General features: G+C 41.2%; 1 protein-coding gene across 1 annotated transcript in view; it reads right to left on the bottom strand.

Moving 5' to 3' along the window:
- LOC129824462 (kin of IRRE-like protein 1) overlaps positions 1-21133 on the bottom strand; it is a 104076-nt gene that overhangs the window by 24861 nt on the left and 58082 nt on the right. The window contains exons 7-13 of the mRNA XM_055884152.1: positions 7354-7502; positions 3603-3730; positions 2835-2961; positions 2479-2579; positions 1191-1407; positions 769-876; positions 384-511 (exon numbers count right to left, since the gene is read on the bottom strand). Coding sequence (XP_055740127.1) covers positions 384-511; positions 769-876; positions 1191-1407; positions 2479-2579; positions 2835-2961; positions 3603-3730; positions 7354-7502 — 958 coding nt within the window. The remainder of the gene's footprint in view (positions 1-383; positions 512-768; positions 877-1190; positions 1408-2478; positions 2580-2834; positions 2962-3602; positions 3731-7353; positions 7503-21133) is intronic.

Here is a 21133-nt window from a genome sequence, read left to right as displayed (position 1 = left end):
AATATTTTTGGTATTGGAAAATATATTTCACAGCGGTTAGATGGCACAATGATTCTTTACACTATACTTGCTTGTTTTGTCACAGGGAATAGAGTGCTATTTGAGACACACCCTCAGCCTGTGAGAGGTCTTCAGGTAAAAGATAACATCTCTATCCATGTCTCCCTTATCCTTCATTTGATTGTTTTACTATAAAGTGTAAATGCACTTGAAATAAACAGAGACAGTAAAGAAAGGTTCAGGGCTGCACTTTGATTCCCTTCTAGATGGTATAGCTGGCACGTTTTTTTTTTGGAGGAGACGCGCGCTTCTTTGTCAAAACAATTGCCCTTTAAAATAAAGTTTGATTTGTATTATAGAGGTGGGTGTTGTGGGGTACTCACAGAGTACATGGTTTTGACCATGCGTGTCGCCGTGGAAATGCTCCCTGACTCCTCCTCCAGACTGTGTGTCTCCTTGTTGACCGTCTCCACCTTGATGTCTGGCTTCCCCAGAGTGACCCCACGCCGACCTGGAACCCAAACAAGACAGAGGCTGCTGTCAAACACACACGCACACATACACACAAACATATACAACAAAACACACCCACGCAATGACAGACATCTGGGCTGTATCAAAAGGCACCCTGAACAAAAATAGTACACTATATAGGGAATTAGGTGATTTTGGGGACACGTCCTATATGAATGACAAAACACACAGACATGCACACACAGAGAGATGTTGCATGCAGAGGGCGTGGTAGCTGGTGGGTACAGTACTCACTGCCTTTTCGTTGGCGGTAGAGGAAGAAGGCCAGAGCCAGCAGAAAGATCAGGAGCAGGATGGAGGATCCAACTGTTCCACCAGCTATAATCCCCACCGGAACTATCTCTGTGCACAGAGACAAGAGAGACAGAGACACATGGTTATACCAACATGTAATGCTAACATACAGTATGCCATGTAGCAGACACTTTTATCCAAAGTGACTTACTTTTTAAGGATGTGGAGTGGAATTCCCATCCTCTTTATGTATTTTGTTTAGATATCGATAGATACATACATGAATGAGAGGGGGAGATTAGTGTGGGAAGCAGAGAGGAAAGGGGCAAGTGGTGGACCCGGGGATCGCCTCTTTGGGGGAGGTCGGATGGACTACTGCTAGACCAGATTCTGGCCTGAATCCAGCCAGCTTTAAGGTGTACCTTTCTCCTCCAAGGTGATGATCATGGTCCCGGGTCCGAAGGCGTTCCAGGCGGTGCAGTTGTACGGAGAGTAGAAGTCAGACTGCATGACGTTGTTGATGGTGAGGGTGGAGAGGACAGCCCCTCCCTGGGAGTGAGGTTTACTCTGCTCCACCGTGTACCTCTCCAGCAGAGTCCCCTTCTCCTTCTCCCACACGTTCTCCTTCCACGCCCACACCTGTAAGGAATCAAACACACATGCGCGCACAACAATAAAAACTGTGAGTCAATGGAGAATAGAAAATCTGTCTACATAGCCATACTGTATATTCAAACACAACATATAAGTACTCACATAACCATACATACACACACACACACACACACACACACACACACACACACACACACACACACACACACACACACACACACACACACACACACACACACACACACACACACACACTACATTGGGTTCCGTGTCTTTAACACAAACACACCCAAGGACACAGGCATGCCGACACACACACACCTGGTCGAGGCAGGTGTACACGAGCAATAGAGAGTCTAGCAGATGTTTCTACCGTAAATCTGCTGAAGTAGTAAAACTATTAAATGTGGAGAAGAAATACATCAAATATGTTGTGCTAATGTACCTTTTAACCCCCCAAAAATGAAAAAGGCAAAGCGACTGGAGGAGGCAGAAAAATAAATAAAAGATTTTGAAGTTATCCCCTCCTCTTCCCTCACTCCCCTTCACCAGCCCCCTGTGTCCTTTCTCACAAGTACACAGCGCCATATTTCATAGGTCCTCTTTCTCTGCATTAAGTTAAAACTATAAATGTCGTATCACACTATATGCTCCAAGCACCCACAGGCTGTCACAAATGGCTCACTATTCCCTTTATAGTGCACTACTTTTGACAGTATTCTGGTCAAAAGTAGTGCACTATAAAGGGAATATGGTGCCATTTGGGATGCAGACACTAAAAGGCAGGAGGGGAGACTTTTTTAATAAAGCACAGATTTCTGTCATGTCTCTGCTGGTGTAGTGGATAATCGATACTGAAAGGTACCTAATTTTACTCTCCCCTTCATTCTCACATCATCCCCCTCTCACACCCCATGTTGTCAGTACAGCTCCTATTCATTCATTCACTCGCTCTTTTCACAAAGCCTTACACTCAAAAATAAATTAGACCATTTACAAAGCATTTGTAAGCATTTATAAATGCATATACATGAAAGTTATTATGAAGGGTTAGAGATATTTCATAGGATATCTCACAGAGTTCACTTCACTCACAATCTTATCGGGTGGAGGGGTGCTGGCGATATAGCACTTGACCTCTCCTCTCTCCCCTCTCACTGTGTACTGCACTGGCTCGCTGGAGATGATGGGAGGGCCTGGGTGAGAGACAGACAGATACAGCTATTTAGACTCCACTTATGACAAAACAAGTGATAATGAGGGGAAATTTGTGGTAGACAAGGGGAACCTGATCCTATATCAGCACTCATATTCTGAGACACTTTATGAATATGGACCCAAAAGTAGTAACAGCAGCAAGAGGGTAGTAATGTTAAAAGTAACACTGTATGTATGTGTGTGTCTGTGTGTGTTTGTGTGTGTACACTATACATGGCTGTACTGTAACTGACCGTTGACTATAAGATTGACCTCAGTCTCTCTCACTCCGATCCTGGGGACGATGGCCTTACACACATACTGGCCCGCGTCTGCCTGGTTTACGGACTTCAGGACCAGCTCCTCATTGTTACTAAGGACCTGAAAAGGACACACACAGGTACGCACACACGTACGGGAGGGAGATTAGATGGAACCGAGTTGCAAAGGGAGGGAGGAAGGGAGATATTTCATTAATAAAACATGTTGATTTTCTCAGCAGCAGGCTCCAATATGTTTTTTTATTACAGTAGTTATAAAGCATTAATAAAATATTTAGGGCATAGGTTAGGAGTTCAACATTAGTTGGGTTGGGGGGGTTAGATTTAGGTTTGGGGAGAGTAAGAAGTTCAGGTGGGACAAGGATCAATGTAGTGCTGCTTTTATGGGTTAGGGTATTTAAATTGGGCCGGTGGGCAATATTAACCTTAAATTTGATGATTACCAGTACCGAAATATAAAGAGTACCAGCATCCAAAATGAGTTACATCTGGCACCTCTTTCAGTACAAGTCAAGCACTGGTAGAATGGATATGGGTATGGGGTTTCAGGGTCCTGGATCGCAGCAGTGCTGGGGTCAATTCCATTTTAGTTCAGTCAATTGTGGAAGTAAAGTGAAATTGTTTCTCATGGACAAGCATTGCGAAAAATATGAATTAGAATAACTTGCTGAATTGAATTAATTTAAATGGAATTGACCCCAACCCAGGATTTATAGCAGAGGATAGCTTCTCAGTTCTCACCATGTTAGATCCTTTCTTGGTCCAGGTGAGTGTGAGTGGAGGGTTTCCGGCCCACTTGCAGTTGAGTTTGGCGTCAAAGTCAATGTCCACTGTAATCGGAGTGAGCGCCCCCTTCAGGATAGGACCATCTGACAGACAGACAGACAGACAGACAGACAGACAGACAGACAGACAGACAGACAGACAGACAGGCAGACAGGCAGACAGGCAGGCAGGCAGGCAGGCAGGCAGGCAGGCAGGCAGGCAGACAGGCAGACAGACAGACAGACAGACAGACAGACAGACAGACAGACAGACAGACAGAGTAGTTAAACAGGTATACAGAATAGAATATGTTCTTAACTGACTTGCCTACGCATTTCAATTAACAGGTGTGCCTGGTTAAAAGTTTATTTGTGACATTTCTTTCCTTCTTAATGCGTTTGAGAAAATCAGTTGTGTTGTGACAAGGTAGGGGTGGTTTACAGAAGATAGCCCTATTTGGTAAAAGACCAAGTTCATATTATGGCAAGAACAGCTCAAATAAGCAAAAAGAAACGGCAGACCATCATAACTTTAAGAGAAGGTCAGTCAATACGGAACATTTCAAGAACTTTGAAAGTTTCTTAAAGTGCAGTCGCAAAAACCATGAAGCGCTTTGATGAAACTGGCTCTCGTGAGGACTGCCACAGGAAAGGAAGACCCAGAGATACCTCTGCTGCAGAGGATAAGTTCATTAAAGTAGGGATGCACGATATATCGGTGAACATATCGGAATCGGCCGATATTAGCTAAAAATTCCATCATCGGTATCGGCCCGATGTCTAGTTTAACGCCGATGTTAAAAACTGATGTCAAAGCTACCGTGCATACCTATATAACGTAGGTACAGGATGTAATGATGCCACGTAAAATGTTGCGCTACACGTGCAACACAGCATTCCTAACCTAGCCCACAATGTCTGCTGTGTGGATCGAGCAGTCAACAAGTCGAGCAGTCATTTGAAAGAGTAAGACATTTTCAGTGAGACAACTTAATGGCGAAATCCATTAAAGCCAAGATAATGGAACTCATTGCCCTTGAAAATTAACCGTTCTCTGTCATTGGTGATGTTTGCGCAATTGGTAGTGTGTACCGGTGCTCAGCTATTTTTCAGATGTTGCCCTACCGGAGATACACAGTAGTAGCTTCACTGCTATTAGCTTCATGATATACATACTATGGAACGCCGTTTGGGTCTTTGCGTATCAAAAAAGATACAGTAGCACTGTCAAAGCTGTACTAAAAAAAAGTCTGTAAACAAGCAAACACCGGCGAAGAACAATGAGTTTACAATAACGCGTTGGTAATAAAGCATAATTTGTTCGACCGCAACTTCCGGGTTAGCTAGCTTTAGCTTGGTACCTAGCTAGCACCAATACCATCAGCCTGAAATCAATGACCAGTAGAAACTGCAGTCATTTTCATTATTCTTAGCAATGATTTAGGAATCCTTGTGAGTAAGTATAAGCTTGGTTGCCACTTGTTTGTACGCCTATTGAAATTAAACTTTAGTTCATGAAAATAAATAGCTAGCCAGCTACTTAACCCTGTTGCCCAAAGCTAACGATATAAGCAGAGCTAGGTTAATCTGGCTCGTGAGGCTCGACCGGACTGGGTTATGTGTTGTGAGGCTAGACACAATAAGGATTAGGCACAATAGTGGAATTTGCGGGTTGCCTTCAAAATAAAAGCATGGCATTGACAGTGATGCAAATGAATACAAATATTAGAATAATGGAATACATTTATTTTGAAGGCTAACCGCAAAGTCCACTATTGTGGCTAATCATTATTGTGGCTAGCGTCACATAGATGGGTCCGACCATCATTAATCAAATAATAACTGACTTATAAATTAGGGTTATTCTAGACGATGACACCTAGCTATATAGTTAGCTAGCTAACTATAGCTACTGAAACAGATTATGTCGGTATGCTATGTTTTTGAGGAATAACTACATTGTTTATATCCATGAGCTAGCTAGCTTTTTTATGACCAGCACGGTAGGTGCGTGAGACAAGTGTTATTTGACGTGTATCTTTTTGGACACACAAAGACCCAAATGGCGTTCCATAGAAATCCTGGTTGAGAATGAAACGACTGAACAAATGAACAACGAAACAGCACAGCAAGTAAGTGAAATATATAGGTTTTGATTATGTTTTACTGGTAATGGGGACATACGTAAATGCTAACAAAATAACTTTTTGGTCAGTGTGGTGTGTGTGTGTGTGTGTAACCTTTATTTAATTATGCAAGCCAATTAAGAACAAATTCTTATTTACAATGACGGCCCGGACGACGCTGGGTCAATTGTGCGCTGCTCTTTGGGACTCCCAATCACAGCCTGATGTGATACAGCCTGGATTCGAACCAGGGACTCTTGCACTGAGATGCAGTGCCTTAGACCGCTGCGTCCATGTGTGTCTGTTAACTACTTAACTGTACTAGAATGCTTAAAAGGCCGCAAAAAATTGTAATATCGGATATCAGTATCGGCCAAAAATGTCATATCGGTGCATCACTACATTAAATTTACCAGCTTCAGAAATTGCAGCCCAAATAAATGCTTCACAGAGTTCAAGTAACAGACACATCTCAACATCAACTGTTCAGAGGAGACTGCGTGAATCAGGCCTTCGTGGCCAAATTGCTGCAAAGAAACCACTACTAAATGACACCAATAATAAGAAGAGACTTGCTTGGGCCAAGAAACACGAGCAATGGGCATTAGACCGGTGGAAATATGTTCTTTGGTCTGAACCGCCGTGTCTTTGTGAGACGCAGAGTAGGTGAACAGATGATCTCCGCATGTAGGTGTCAAAGCTAGAAGCAAAAGCATTTCGCTACACCTATAATAAAATCTGCTAATCACGTGTATGTGACCAATAAAATTGTATTTTATTTGTGTGGTTCCCACCGTGAAGCATGGAGGAGGTGTAATGGTGTGGGGGTGCTTTGCTGGTGACATTGTCTGCAGCAATACGCTATCCCATCTGGTTTGTGCTTAGTGGGACTGTCATTTGTTTTTCAACAGGACAATGACCCAGCACACCTCCAGGCTATTTGACCAAGAAGGAGAGTGATGGAGTGCTGCATCAGATGACCTGGCCTCCACAATCACCCGACCTCAACCCAATTGAGATTTTTATTTCTATTTAACTACGCAAGTCAGTTAAAAACAAATTCTTATGTATAATGACGGCCTACCCCTGGCCAAACCCGGACGACGCTGGGCTAATTGGGCACCACCCTATGGGACTCCCAATCACGGCCAGATGTTATGCAGCCTGGATTGGAACCAGGTACTGCAGTGACGCCTCTTGCACTGAGATGCAGTGTCTTAGACCACAGCGCCACTCGGGAGCATGGTTTGGGATGAGATGGACCATGGGGGCTGAGATAAAATGTTGCTGTTTGAAAGCTAATTTACCGCAATTCTACAAATGGGGGGGGGGGGGGGGGTCTCGTGCCCTGCATGCCCTGGGATGGATGGACGGCCGGACAGACAGATACAGTAGATAAGAAAGCAGATAAACAGACAACAGACTAATGTGTGGTCTCAGTCTTCTGTCTGTTTATCTGCTGTCTTAAGTGTATGGAGGTATGGAACTGTAAATGACAAGTCTAGGTGATGTGTTTGTTGGTCTTGATATGTAAATGTATGAGCTGTGGAAATGAATTTCCTCTTCAGAGGACAATAACATCTATCTAATAGTCAGACTCACAGTGTACGTCGACCACGATGCTGAGGTTGGTGTGTCCCACAGCGTTGGACACAGAGCAGGAGACCGGCTCGGTGTGAAAGGAGTGGTCTACTGGGGTCACAAACACACTCTCCCTCGCCCCCTCCAGGAGAACACCACCCTTCGCCCACCTGAGAGAGACACACAGGTGTCACATAGCCACACTGATCTCCACTACAGTACATGTTCACATAGCACAAGCGCACACAAACAGATAACCTTTCACAGGTTGTATTCACTAGACACCAAATGGAAGAAAACAGAAACGGAAACGGGGAGGGACTACCTGAACTTGTCCAATATGAAATGCTTGTTTTTGGTTTACTGTTGCAAAATGTTTCACTACGTTTTGCTGATAGGGGAGAGTGGGGTAAGTTAAGCCAAAGGGTTAGTTGAGCCACCCATTGTTTCTAGGAAACCATACACAGCATTTATAATTTAACCAAATATTTAGGAAGAGGTCATAATTTCATGGAGGTCCAAAAAACAGATTTTCACAAAGTCAAATAAATGTATTGTGTTATAGGTTTCATGAGGCTACAATCTAAACCAACGTAGATAGTTTTCATATTTTTGTTGTACATCAGTTGGGGTCTCCATAAGCTAAAGTATGAGGTCCTAAATCTAGCATTTTAGTGTATCCTTGTAGCTGTGTTGGCTAATATAGTCAAAATGTTTGCATTTGAGTAAGTCGAGCCAATGGCCATGGAGTAAGTTGAGCCAATGGGAACCATACGCCATACAAATGAGGATGGCATCTTGTCAGTTTTATGCATAATATGCGTAACATGTATAGTATTTCTCCAATGTTTCATGCATATGAACTCAAGATAGTGCATTTGTATTGGTACAGAGCAGAAATCATCATGCCCCGTGTACGCCAAACGTAAAACCAGCAGGGGTCTAGGGGTCTGACGTTCTTGAGAGAGCAGCCAAGGAAGCGAGAGAAGGGAAGAAGTCCATTTGAGCAGCAGCAATGGATGAAATAAATTGACTGAATGAAACTCAAGAGTTACAATGACAAAAAAGAAAACAAACATGCTTGCCTAAACATATCGAGAATCTTGTTTTATGGACTTAGTCGGCCTCAACTAAAGAGAATTTGCCTACAAATTGGCACATTGAAACAACATCCCTGTCCCGAACAACTAGTCGCGAAATGGAAGAGTAAGTGATATTGAACAAAGAGATCTATATCTGAATGTAGGCATATATATTATTTACGATATACATTACAATAGGATAGGAGTAAAAAAAAAAAGAAAAAAAGATAACTATTGTAAAATAGATTGTGTCTGTAAAATGTATATAGTACGTATAAGCTGGCAGTAGAAGCGTACGTGTTGTGGTTCATTAGTTTACTCCAATTAGAGGAGGGGTAGTAGGGTTAGGGGAAAATAATAAAGCGAAACATATTTTAAAAAGATGTCTATATATACACAGCAGCAGTCAAGTTTGGACACGCCTACTCATTCAATGGTTTTTCTGAATTTTTTACTATTTTCTACAATGTAGAATATTAGTGAAGACATCAAAACTATGAAACAACACATATGGAATCATGTTGTAACCAAAAAAGTGTTAAACACATCGAAATACATTCGATATTTTAGCGTCTTCAAAGTAGCCACCCTTTGCCTTGATGACAGCTTGGGGGATTGGAAATGATTCAGACAATTACATAGATTGTAGCTTCCATCAATCTGCAATATTAAAGCTGATCAACGCCCCCCCCATTCCACGTCACAGGACAACATCACCCACTTACCCCGGCTCAACTCAGCCTGTCCCTTTGCTCAACTTACCCCATACCGAATGGCGGAACTGGAGTTTTATACATGGGGTGGCCAAGGCAACTTCAGGGGGTCCATAGACCATGACAGAAAATGTGTGTGTAACCCTAACGTGGCATCTAAGGAGCATGAATGAATCCTATGATATCTGATTAGAGGTAGAAGTGATAATTCACTTAACCCGGAGTTCTTCAATGTGGCAGATAGTGAGGTCCAAAAGGGTTACTTCACTAGAATTCTTTAACATACTATGAATAGTCAGTGTCTCTACCTCGGAACTGCAGCTCAATTTCGCACGCACGCACACACGCACACACACACACACACACACCACACACACACACACACACACACAAACGTACTGAAGAGACTTGGGTCACTCTGTTTTCATGAATATAATCTGAATCTATAAGTGTTGAACATCCAAAATATTTTCAGAAAATTAAGCTCAAGCACCAAGGAGATAAGATAGCATTTGTGTGTTACATAAATTGCATAGTTTATTTACATACAAAAAAACACTGCAATTTGACATACCAGGTATCAAGCAGAAATGGAATTGAAAAATAAAAATATTTTTTTTGCGCATCAAAATTACAAACATATCATATTTATGCTCATATATATTATGTTAACTAATAGCAAAGAAAAGTTTTGGAATTGTCCTAATCAAGACCTAATCAAATCTGTGTGACATGAAACCCTTTGGATTTATCATTTTAGAATGTCAGTGTACTAGCTAGTACACAGTGTAGGTTTCCATCATGAACAGAGGGACAACCTAAGTGCCAAATTATCCTAGGTAGATTTAAAACAGCATAATTCTGTGGTTCTGGTGAGAACTGGCAAAATGTTTCACAAACACATCCATGTTGAGTTTGGGCCCTCCTTAACTCAACACTGAGAATTCCGAGGGGAATTGTCATCAACCGTTGTTGTCCTAAGGTGGGTTTTAATCAGTTTTAAAGCTGAGAAGCTTCTCTCATAAGAAGCACTGCTGACTGGTGTAACAACTGAAATCTTACAAAGTCGAAATAGCTCATGGAAGACCTCTTTATAAGGTTCTAGAAACACAACAAAGTCAAGGAGAGTAGACCGTCTGTCCTTTCCACTTTTCTCTCTCCCATGGTCGCTTGGTTTGATGGACCTCAAATCTGACTCAAAAGGTCTGAGCAAAGGCAAACAGAGGCACCTCATTCAAGAATGTTGTACTCTTTGCATTGAGAGACTGGACCCATTGCATTATCTTGCAGTTCTTCTTTGAAATACCCTCTGCAGCTTAGCTGTGAGACTGTCAAGCACCTGATAAAAGATTGCTCTTTGGAAACTCTCACCATTTCTTTGGTCACAATTTTTCTGTGATTACAGTGCTCATCATCAATGAGTCGTGAAATCATCAGCTTGTTTTAGGCTCTTTTGCACATTGTTTGTACACTTATTTTGCAGTGCTCTACAATCTCTTCAACCTCTTTCCATAGTTCTCCAAAGTAACCCTCACTTCTGTAGTCCTGTAATGTGTCTGTAAGGGCACCTACTAGATCCACAGCCCTTGCTAGGTCAAGAGAGCTTGATTGGAGCATGTCAGAAAGACATTTGGCATCACCAAGCACTTTACAAAAGGTAACCAAAAGCCCTATGAAATGTAAATCTGAGAAAGAAGGCCCCTTGCCTCCACTGATCTATCACCACTATTTTCAAGTGTGATATCCTGTAGCACTCAGAACTGCTGGAAGCCTGTCCCTCAGATTACGGCATGCTATGTATCTGCATGCCCACCTTACATCCGTAAGTCTCTGTAGTTCCCTGGGCTGCTGCTGTGGATACAGCTCTTTCTGAACTGCAAGCCACTTGAGATGAACGTTTGAGCCAGATACAAAGTAATAAAGCTTCTGCAGGAGAGAAAAAAACAGTGAACTGCCTGTTTGTTAATGGAGCCAAAGGTCTAACGTTAACTTACACAGCGACTCAACTTTCGTAAAAGTTGTTCAGGAAACCTAAACCCGATGCTGAACCTTAAAACTTACTTCAAATATGATGCTTTCGCCAATCGTGAAAAGAGCTTGTGGAGCTGTGGAAATATTCTCTTCTTCTGTATTTTCTTCTTATTCTTCTGTATCTTGCAACCAACGTTAATATTCTCTCTTCCTCATCCTCAATTTTAAAAAATGCGCCGCAGAACGTCATAAATCTTCTTTCAACAAGAGGTGAAATGAAATGTCAATCAGCATCAAACTGCCAGTAGCGAATTACATTTTGGGGTGGCCAATCAGATGTCAGAGGTGTCAAGTGCCAACCCGGACACCCCTCTGGCTCCACCAATGCCCATACCCAGGGTAAGTTGTGCCAAGACACAAGCTACAGTATGTTTTTAAAAGGGAGCAGGCTAGATGGCGGACTGAACAGCAATGTAGATCACCTCAAGATAAAAACGTAATATTCAATAGCGGTAAGTTAGACTAAATATTAGCACTTCACAAACTGGTTGGTTATAACCTTCAATCTGGATAACAACACAAAACAAATCATGAGACTATGTAAATGTAACAACACATGTTACGAAAACAAGCAACATCCAAACATGACGGAGAGTAAAACAGGGGAACTAATGCCGAAACAAAAACGTGACTTTTCTACAGACAATTTTTTAAAATTCACCACCGGTAATGGTAAAGGTCGAAACCGATCTGTTAAAATCAATAAATGACAAACTGGGCATACTTGAATTAGTCAGTAAGGATATAAAGGAGTTGAAGGCAAGCCTCAAGATGAGTGTCGAAAAAGCTGCGACATTGGAGAAAGATTCAAACAAGCTAAAAAGGGAGAGTCAATAAGATTGAAACCGATGTCAATGAACTTAAAAAGGAGAACGTCTTTCTGAGAGAAGCCTTACTTGACTTACAGACTAGATCCATGAAAGAGAATCTGGTACTTACTGGTATCCAAGAGAAAGAAGGAGAAGTTCCTGAGGGTGTGGTTGGGGAGTTCCTCCTTACAGCGCTTCAGATCCCACGCGAAGCTGTCCACGAAATCACACTCGAATGTGTACACAGTTTCACACATAGAGGTGACTTTTTTTCAAGATAAAAACCTGGGTAAAAGACTTGCTGGCACGAAAAAAGGCATGAAGGATCAGTTCCCGAAGGAAAAACGTGTAGCTCTTGTTGTCACGCCCTGGCCTTAGTTATCTTTGTTTTCTGTATTATTTTAGTTAGGTCAGGGTGTGACATGGGGAATGTATGTGTTTTTGTATTGTCTAGGGGTTTGTATGTTTAATGGGGCAGTGTCGTGTATATGTAACGGTTGTCATAATCCTCCTCCTCCTCGGACGAGGAGAGCCGAGACGGATCGGACCAAAACGCAGAGTGGTTAGTGTTCATAATGATTTATTATGACGAAAAAACTGAACACTGAATTACAAAAGAAATAAACGAAGTGCAGAAACCTATACAGTACCGTGTGGTGAAAACACAAACACGGAAACAAACACCCACAAAACACACGTGAAACCCAGGCTGCCTAAGTATGATTCTCAATCAGGAACAACGATTGACAGCTGCCTCTGATCGAGAATCATACCAGGCCGAACACAAAAAACCCCAACATAGAAAATCACACATAGACAAACCCACCCAACTCACGCCCTGGACCAACTAAATAAATACAAGACAATGTAAAACAGGTCAGGAACGTGACAGTATAGGTGTTTGTAGGTCTATGGCTGCCTAGATTGGTTCTCAATTAGAGGCAGCTGCTGTTCATTTGTCTCTGATTGAGAGCTATATTTAGGCAGCCATATTCATTGGGTATTTCGTGGGTAATTCTGTCACGATCGTCTTGAGGTGAAAAAGTGGACCAAGGCGCAGCGTCATAATTATATATCTTCTTTTATTTTAACGAAGACGTAAAACTAACGAAATACTTACAAACTAAACAAAACAACAACGACCGTGAAGCTACAAAACGAAAGTGCACACACAAGCTACTAACGTTTAGACATAGACACGGAAGACAATCACCCACAAACAAACGTGTGAACAGCCTACTTTTATATGGTTATCAATCAGAGGAAACGTCAAACACCTGCCCCTGATTGAGAACCATATAAGGCTAATTACCAATGAACCTAAACATAGAAACACATAACATAGACCGCCCACCCAGCTCACGTCCTGACCAACTAAACAAAGCTAAACAAAGGAAAATAAGGCCAGGAACGTGACACTTGTTGTCGATTAACTGTTTATTGATAACCAAATGTTCAGAGAAACAAAGACTACTCCATGGCTATTCAAAACATTCCAAAGTTCCAATAGATTTGAATATGTTATAGATTGTAATAAAAAAAAAATATATAGAAAAGCAATAAAATACAACAATTATGAAAGAAATAAACTACAACTACAATATACCATTTTAGATAGGGAATGTTAGAAAATAATTCGTTTTAGAGTTTCCATTTACAGTATTTCATAAATTGATAAGACAATATTAGAAGAAAGGATAATTAGTGAAATAACACATCCTCAAATATAAGGAACTGGAACACAAAAGTACTGAATCAACATGGAAGAGATGAAAACACAGAGGTACACAGAAGGCACAGTACGTGGGTATGGCCGCATGTATTGTGATCGAAGGTGGGGTGTGTGTTTTTGTGTTTGGAAAAGTGTGGAGTTAAGTGACTGAAAAACTATGCAGGTTGCAAATCCCAGAGCCCATGTGTGTTTGTTGAGCAGGGGTTATGAAAGAGAGCATTCAATTGTGTGCAGATATTTAAAATCAATTATTAATATGTATTTATTTACTGTCCTATCGTGATGGAATGGTCCCCAACCCTATACTCTAGACACCCACCTGAGAGACCCATACACTAAGGAGAAGTCCTTATCTGTTTTATGGGCCTACTGTAAGTAGGACAATATAGGATGAATCACAATAATTGTTTCCTAAAATAATAATTGCTTGCCACAATTACATTTTTGTAATGGTAACACTGGTACGAGGTAACAATCCCTTGCATAAACTGCCTACATTACTACAAATATTAATTGCTAATTATGGAAATGTATACAAGCAGGATTTGTTTAATATATATTTTTTTAATAGGTATATATAATACAAATCAAGGTGAGGGTGATGGAAATGCATTTGGAGGTTGATCGGCTTCTGTTCTGTGGGTGGCACTGTGTGCTCGTTTTGAAGGATGGGTCCCGGTCTCTCGGGAGCCATGGGACCCGGGGGGTTGGGGGTGATCTGCCGGTCATTGGGATGACAACCCAACTCGGGATGAGGAGGGGTTTTAGAGGGTAGAATAGTGGGGATCAATTTAAGGTAGCAATGCAAATATCATGGTACAGCTATGAAAGACACTCAATCATCATGTTACTTTTTAATGGTAGGTTTACAAACATATATTATGTCGCATGATTGTAATTGGTGAAATAAGTATAGCCAGTTTATAATTGTAATGGTAATTGTAATGATAATAAGAAAAGACGATCAGTATTTACCTGGGTAAAAGAGAAGGAATATAATATCTATTGTTTACAGGAAACTCATTCAACAATTTTAGATTAAGTTTTGTGGGAAAAGGGCTGGGGGGGCAAAACATATTTCTCCCATGGGCAAAGAAATTCAAAAGGCGTGATGATATTAATTAACAGTAAATTTGATCCAAATGTGCAAATTGTCCAAACAGATCCTCAAGGTAGATGGATGACAGATATGGCGTATTAACCTATACGGTCCAAATAATGATGATCCATGCTTCTTTGAAAATATATATAATAATTTATCAACCCTACAAGCAACACAAGACTATATTATTATGGTGGGAAATTATAATACCGTTTTAAATACCTCTATAGACCGTAAAGGAAAACACACTACAAACTAACCACCCTCATGCACTTAAGTAAATCATGAATGTCATGGATATATTAGTGGATATATGGAGGCTTAAATACCCTGACCTAGTGAGATACACATGGCGGAGGCTTAATTAAGCTAGTCGTCTTGATTACTTTCTTATGTCATTCTCTCGGTCGGACCACCACATAATTAGCATATGTATTACTCTTACATAATTCCCAAGTGGGTGAGGACATTGGAAATTTAATCAAACCCTACTGGATCATAACTTGTTTTTAACTAGGACAGAAAAATGTATAACTGACTTTTTCCGACATAACATACACCACTGTTCAAAAGTTTGGGGTCACTTAGAAATTTCCTTGTTTTTGAAAGAAAAGCAAAAGAAATTGTAAATTAAAATAACATCAAATTGATCAGAAATACAGTGTAGGCATTGTTAATGTAGCAAATGACTATTGTAGCTGGAAACGGCCGATTTTTTATGGAATATCTACATAGGTGTACAGATGCCCATTATCAGCAACCATCCCTCCTGTGTTCCAATGGCACGTTGTGTTAGCTAATCCAAGTTTATCATTTTAAAAAGGCTAATTGATCATTAGAAAACCCTTTTGCAATTATGTTAGTGCAGCTGAAAACTGTTGTCCTGATTAAAGAAGCAATAAAACTGGCCTTCTTTAGACTAGTTGAGTATCTGGAGCATCAGCATTTGTGGGTTCGATTACAGGCTCAAAATTGCCAGAAACAAAGAACTTTCTTCTGAAACTCGTCAGTCTATTCTTGTTCTGAGAAATTAAGGCTATTCCATGCGAGAAATTGCCAAGAAACTGAAGATCTGGTACAACGCTGAGTACTACTCCCTTCACAGAACAGCATAAACTGGATCTAACCAGAACAGAAAGAGGAGTGGGAGGTCCTGGTGCACAACTGAGCAAGAGGACAAGTACATTAGAGTGTCCAGTTTGAGAAACAGACGCCTCACAAGTCCTCAACTGGCAGCTTCATTAAATAGTACCCGCAAAACACCAGTCTCAATGTCAACAGTGAAGAGGCGACTCCGGGATGCTGGCTTTCTAGGCAGATTTGCAAAGAAAAAGCCCTATCTCAGACTGACCAATAAAAATCAAAGTTTAAGATGGGCAAAATAACACAGACACTGGACAGAGGAACTCAACTCTACAATTGATCGCAAGTTTTGGTCTCAAATAATCACGGTCTGTCAAAAGCGTTTAACTAAAATAGTGGAGAGTCAGGAGGAGAGCGACCTGTTTAAATTATATGAGCAAAAAATATTCCATTTCATTTGGAATGGCAAGCCAGACAAAATGAAAGGGCTTATTGTCTCCCCCAATGTTTAAGAATGGCCTTTTCCCTTTATTCAGATTACAACCGCTCACTTTTGGTTATTTGAAAACAAAATCATCTCCAAAATATGGTAAATACCTGTAGTTAATACATTCATTCAGTACATTTGAATACAAAAGTAGCCATCCATCTACCCATTATGGGCAATTAGCAGAACAATAGACTCTTGCCAAGAAGAAGGGTAGGGGGAGAATTGTATCGTCGATGTCTCAAGCCAAAACGTCTTGATGGCCTTCACCGGTTCATCTTTGCTTGTACTGTAGGCTTGGCAGAGTTACCGATGAATGTTTTCAGTTGAAGCCAAACAAGTTCGATCGGGTTTAAAGTCGGCAGATCTACAAAAATATTTTTTAGATATACTGTGGGCCTACCGTCTGTGTTATAGTTATTTATTTTTAATTAACCTTTATTTTACTACATAAAGGTCTACTTACTCTGCTGGCGTCTTGACCCAGTTTATGCCCTCATTTGCAATGCAAACCCAGGCAGCAGTGTGTTTTGGTCCGAGCAGCCCCTTTTCCGGCTTACAGACAGGTTTCTTCAAGCCAGCTTCTTTCTATGGCGCTACCCGTTCCAGGGTTAGGACTGTAAACACCAGAGAACTTGAAAATGAGTCGGAGCTGAGAGGTTTCAGTGCATTATCTTTTAAAAAATGTATATAGCCTATCAATGTGTAGGCATACTGTTGTAATAAAATCGATATTTGTGTACTAAAAACACAAATGTGTTTTTTTTTCAGAGCATAGAACCATGCCAACAACCATCCGTGGAGATCAATGGGCAAAGGGCTGGACAATTTTTTTTTAAATACAGTTGAAGTCGGAAGTTTACAAACACTTAGGTTGGAATCATTAAAACTCGTTTTTCAACCACTCCACAAGTTTCTTGTGAACAAACTATAGTTTTGGCAAGTCTGTTAGCACAGCTACTTTGTGCATGACACAAACAATTGTTTACAGACAGATTATGTCACTTATAATTCACTGTATCACAATTCCAGTGGATCAGAAGTTTACATGACCTGAGTTGACTGTGCCTTTAAACAGCTTGGAAAATTCCAGAAAATTATGTCATGGCTTTAGAAGCTTCTGATGGGCTAATTAACATAATTTGAGTCAATTGGAGGTGTACCTGTGGATGTATTTCAAGCCTACCTTCAAACTCAGTGCCTCTTTGCTTGACATTATGGGAAAATCAAAAGAAATCAACCAAGACCTCAGAAAACAAATTGTAGACCTCCACAAGTCTGGTTCATCCTTGGCAGCAATTTCCAAATGCATGAAGGTACCACATTCATCTGTATAAACAATTGTACGCAAGTATATACACTATGGGACAACGCAGCCGTCATACCGCTCAGGAAGGAGACGCGTTCTGTTTCCTAGAGATGAATGTACTTTGGTGTGAAAAATGCAAGTCAATCCCAGAACAACAGCAAAGGACCTTGTGAAGATGCTGGAGGAAACAGGTACAAAAGTATCTATTTCCACAGTAAAACGAGTCCTATATCGACATAACCTGAAAGGCCGATTGGTAAGGAAGAAGCCACTGCTCCAAAACCGCCATAAAAAAGCCAGACTACGGTTTGCAACTGCACATGGGGACAAAGATCGTACTTTTTGGATAAATATCCTCTGGTCTGATGAAACAAAAAAATAGAACTGTTTGGCCATCATGAGCATCGTTATGTTTGGAGGAAAAAGGGGGATGCTTGCAAGCCGAAGAACACCATCCCAACCGTGAAGCACGGGGGTGGCAGCATCATGTTTTGGGGGTGCTTTGCTGCAGGAAGGACTGGTGCACTTCACAAAATAGATGGATTCATGAGGAAGGAAAGTGATGTTGATATATTGAAGCAACACTTCAGACATCAGTCAGGAAGTTAAAGCTTGGTCGCAAGTGGGTCTTCAAATGGACAATGACCCCAAATGGACAATGACCCCAATAGCATATAGTTGTGGCAAAATGGCTTAAGGACAACAAAGTCAAGGTATTGGAGTGGCCATCCCAAAGCCCTGACCTCAATCCCATTGAACATTTGTGGGCAGAACTGAAAAAGCTTGTGCGAGCAAGGAGGCCTACAAACCTAACTCAGTTACACCAGCTCTGTCTGGAGGAATGGGCCAAAATTTACTCAACTTATTGTGGGATGCTTGTGGAAGGCTACCTGAAGCGTTTGACCCAAGTTAAACCATCTAAAGGCAATGCTACCAAATACGAATTGAGTGTATGTAAACTTCTGACCCACTGGGAATGTGATGAAAGAAATAAAAGCGGAAATAAATCATTCTCTCTACTATTATTCTGACATTTCACATTCTTAAAATAAAGTGGTGATCTTAACTGACCTGAAAAAGGGAATTTTTACTAGAATTAAATGTCAGGAATTGTGAAAAACTGAGTTTAATGTATTTGGCTAAGGTGTATGTAAACTTCCGACTGTAAATATTGGTCATATTGGCCATGGCTCCCGAGCTGCGCAGCGGTCTAAGGCACTGCATCTCAGTGCAAGAGGCATCACTACAGTCACTGGTTCAAATTCAGGCTGTATCACATCCGGCCGTGATTGGGAGTTCCCTAGGGTGGCGCACAATTGGCCCAGCGTCATCTGGATTTTGCCGGGGTATGCCGTCATTGTAAATAAGAATTTGTTCTTAACTGACTTGCCTAGTTAAATAAAGGTATACATAAATAAAGGTATAAAGATATATATATATATATCTTACAGAGCCTTTCCATAAGTCCACCAAGTTTCTTCAACTGTCTTCTGACTGTGATTAGAGCGATATTGATGTTGTGCTGTGATGCCAGCAGATTCCAGATTGCATTTGCCGATCGCCCATCATCTTCAACCATCAGTGAGTCGATGGCTTGAATAGTCTCGTTGGATATTGAATACAATGTCAAAATGTAATTAATGACCGACGGGGTCAAATAATATGTATTTATTTATTTCACCTTTATTCATAAACATAAACATAAACAGAGGTTATAGAGGGTGTAACCGGTCAGCATCATTTAAATCTATAATGCATAGATTTAAATGATGATCCTTAGGAGTACATTTCAGTTGGCTTTTCATAGCCGAGCATTCAGAGGTCAAGGCAGCAAGTGTGCGAGAGAGAGAGAGAGAGAATATCAAAACACACAGTAACGCCTGTTAATGAGTTCCGAGAGCCGATCTGTTATCCAACGATTCGTTTAATAGCCCGGCTACTGCAGGTGTGAAATTGTGTATGTAGAGGGTTAACTTTCTTCACCATTTTGTACAACTGTGTGATTAGCCTACCAGTTGGTGTAACTGTAATGTTAATTCTCTTGAGAGGAATTTTGCTCTTCACTATCACAATATGAAAAACCTTCAAAAGCATTCATGAATTCAATCGCTTTAGCCGACATGTTGCGGTTCATCTGATGAAGGATTGACTCGATCTATAAGCCCAGGACGATAGTAAAACGGGCAGACACACTACAAGAAAGGGAATACATATACTGTATATAACCGTAGAAAATGGTTGCAGGTCGGGGGGCCATCAAATAAGTGCAGATCGGAGGGCCATCAAGCGAAACAGACCAATGAAACACTGTGGGAGTATCTATCTCTCTGGGGACTGGGTAGGGTAGGGCCCACGCCCTCCACTTCTCCCTTCCCTCGGCGCAGGGTTCTGGGCCGGGAGATTGGCTTCTGCTCTCGCTCGGTTCCCCGCCTCTCCATGGCGCATGGGTTGCGCCCGACCAGTTCCATCCCCCCTTTCAACGTTAGGCACGGCCGCATGGCGTACCCCCTTTCTCCGTTAGGCGCGGCTGCGGCCGAAGGGGATCGGGGGATGCTGGTGAACCAGGTCTTCCCGCCTCCGTCTCAAATATCAAGGTGCACATGGGCCTATTTATATAATGAATATGAATTCGGGGGACAGAATTTATTAAATATTAAAGCATTAGACCTCTCACTAAAGGCGTCAGTCATACAAAAGTTATACTTAAATCTAAACTGGTTCTTTCGCAAATTAATAAGAATGTCTCACCCCATGTTCAAGAATGGCTTTTCCCCTTTATACAGATTACAACCGCTCACTTTCGGTTATTTGAAAACGAAATCATCTCGAAGATATAGTTGGTTGCAAATTCAGTTTAATCCACCAGAAAAGACAGAACAAATAATACAACAAATATTGTGGTTAAACTCAAATATACTAATTGATTAAAAAAAACATTTTTTAAATTCGATTAAATGATTAAATTATATCATAAATAGGACTGGTGGAGTTATGTCACACATGCATCTAACACAGATATATGGAAATGTCTATGTGTGTAACAACGGGATGGTTAATGTGATCTGAATGGTTACCATGACCTAAATCTTGAAATAAAGTAGGCTAATGAAGGCAGCTAATTGTAGCTTACTGAAAGTCCCAAAGTCATACAATTGTTATAATAGGATTTGAAGCAATAGCCTACCCGCGTGTTGTCAACTATTTCAGCACCGTTTCACGCTGCTCTGAGACTAACATGGAGACTGGTCTTGGTAACTCGATCAGATTTTTATTTTCACTGAATCTCCATTTGGGTATTGGTTAGACTACAATTAGGATGTGGAAAGGGTAGGATTATTTCGCTCTTAGTACTGTAGCCTACTCCCGACCGGTCACGTTGTACAGCACCATATTTGGCGGTGGGGGTGGGGAGTGGAAGTGGCCACACACACACACACATCAGACTACTACTGA

This window comes from Salvelinus fontinalis, chromosome 26 (genome assembly GCF_029448725.1).
Source record: "Salvelinus fontinalis isolate EN_2023a chromosome 26, ASM2944872v1, whole genome shotgun sequence".
Classification (NCBI taxonomy): domain Eukaryota; kingdom Metazoa; phylum Chordata; class Actinopteri; order Salmoniformes; family Salmonidae; genus Salvelinus; species Salvelinus fontinalis.
The sequence above is the reverse complement of the archived record's forward strand: the minus strand, read 5'-3'. Positions and strand labels throughout refer to the sequence as shown.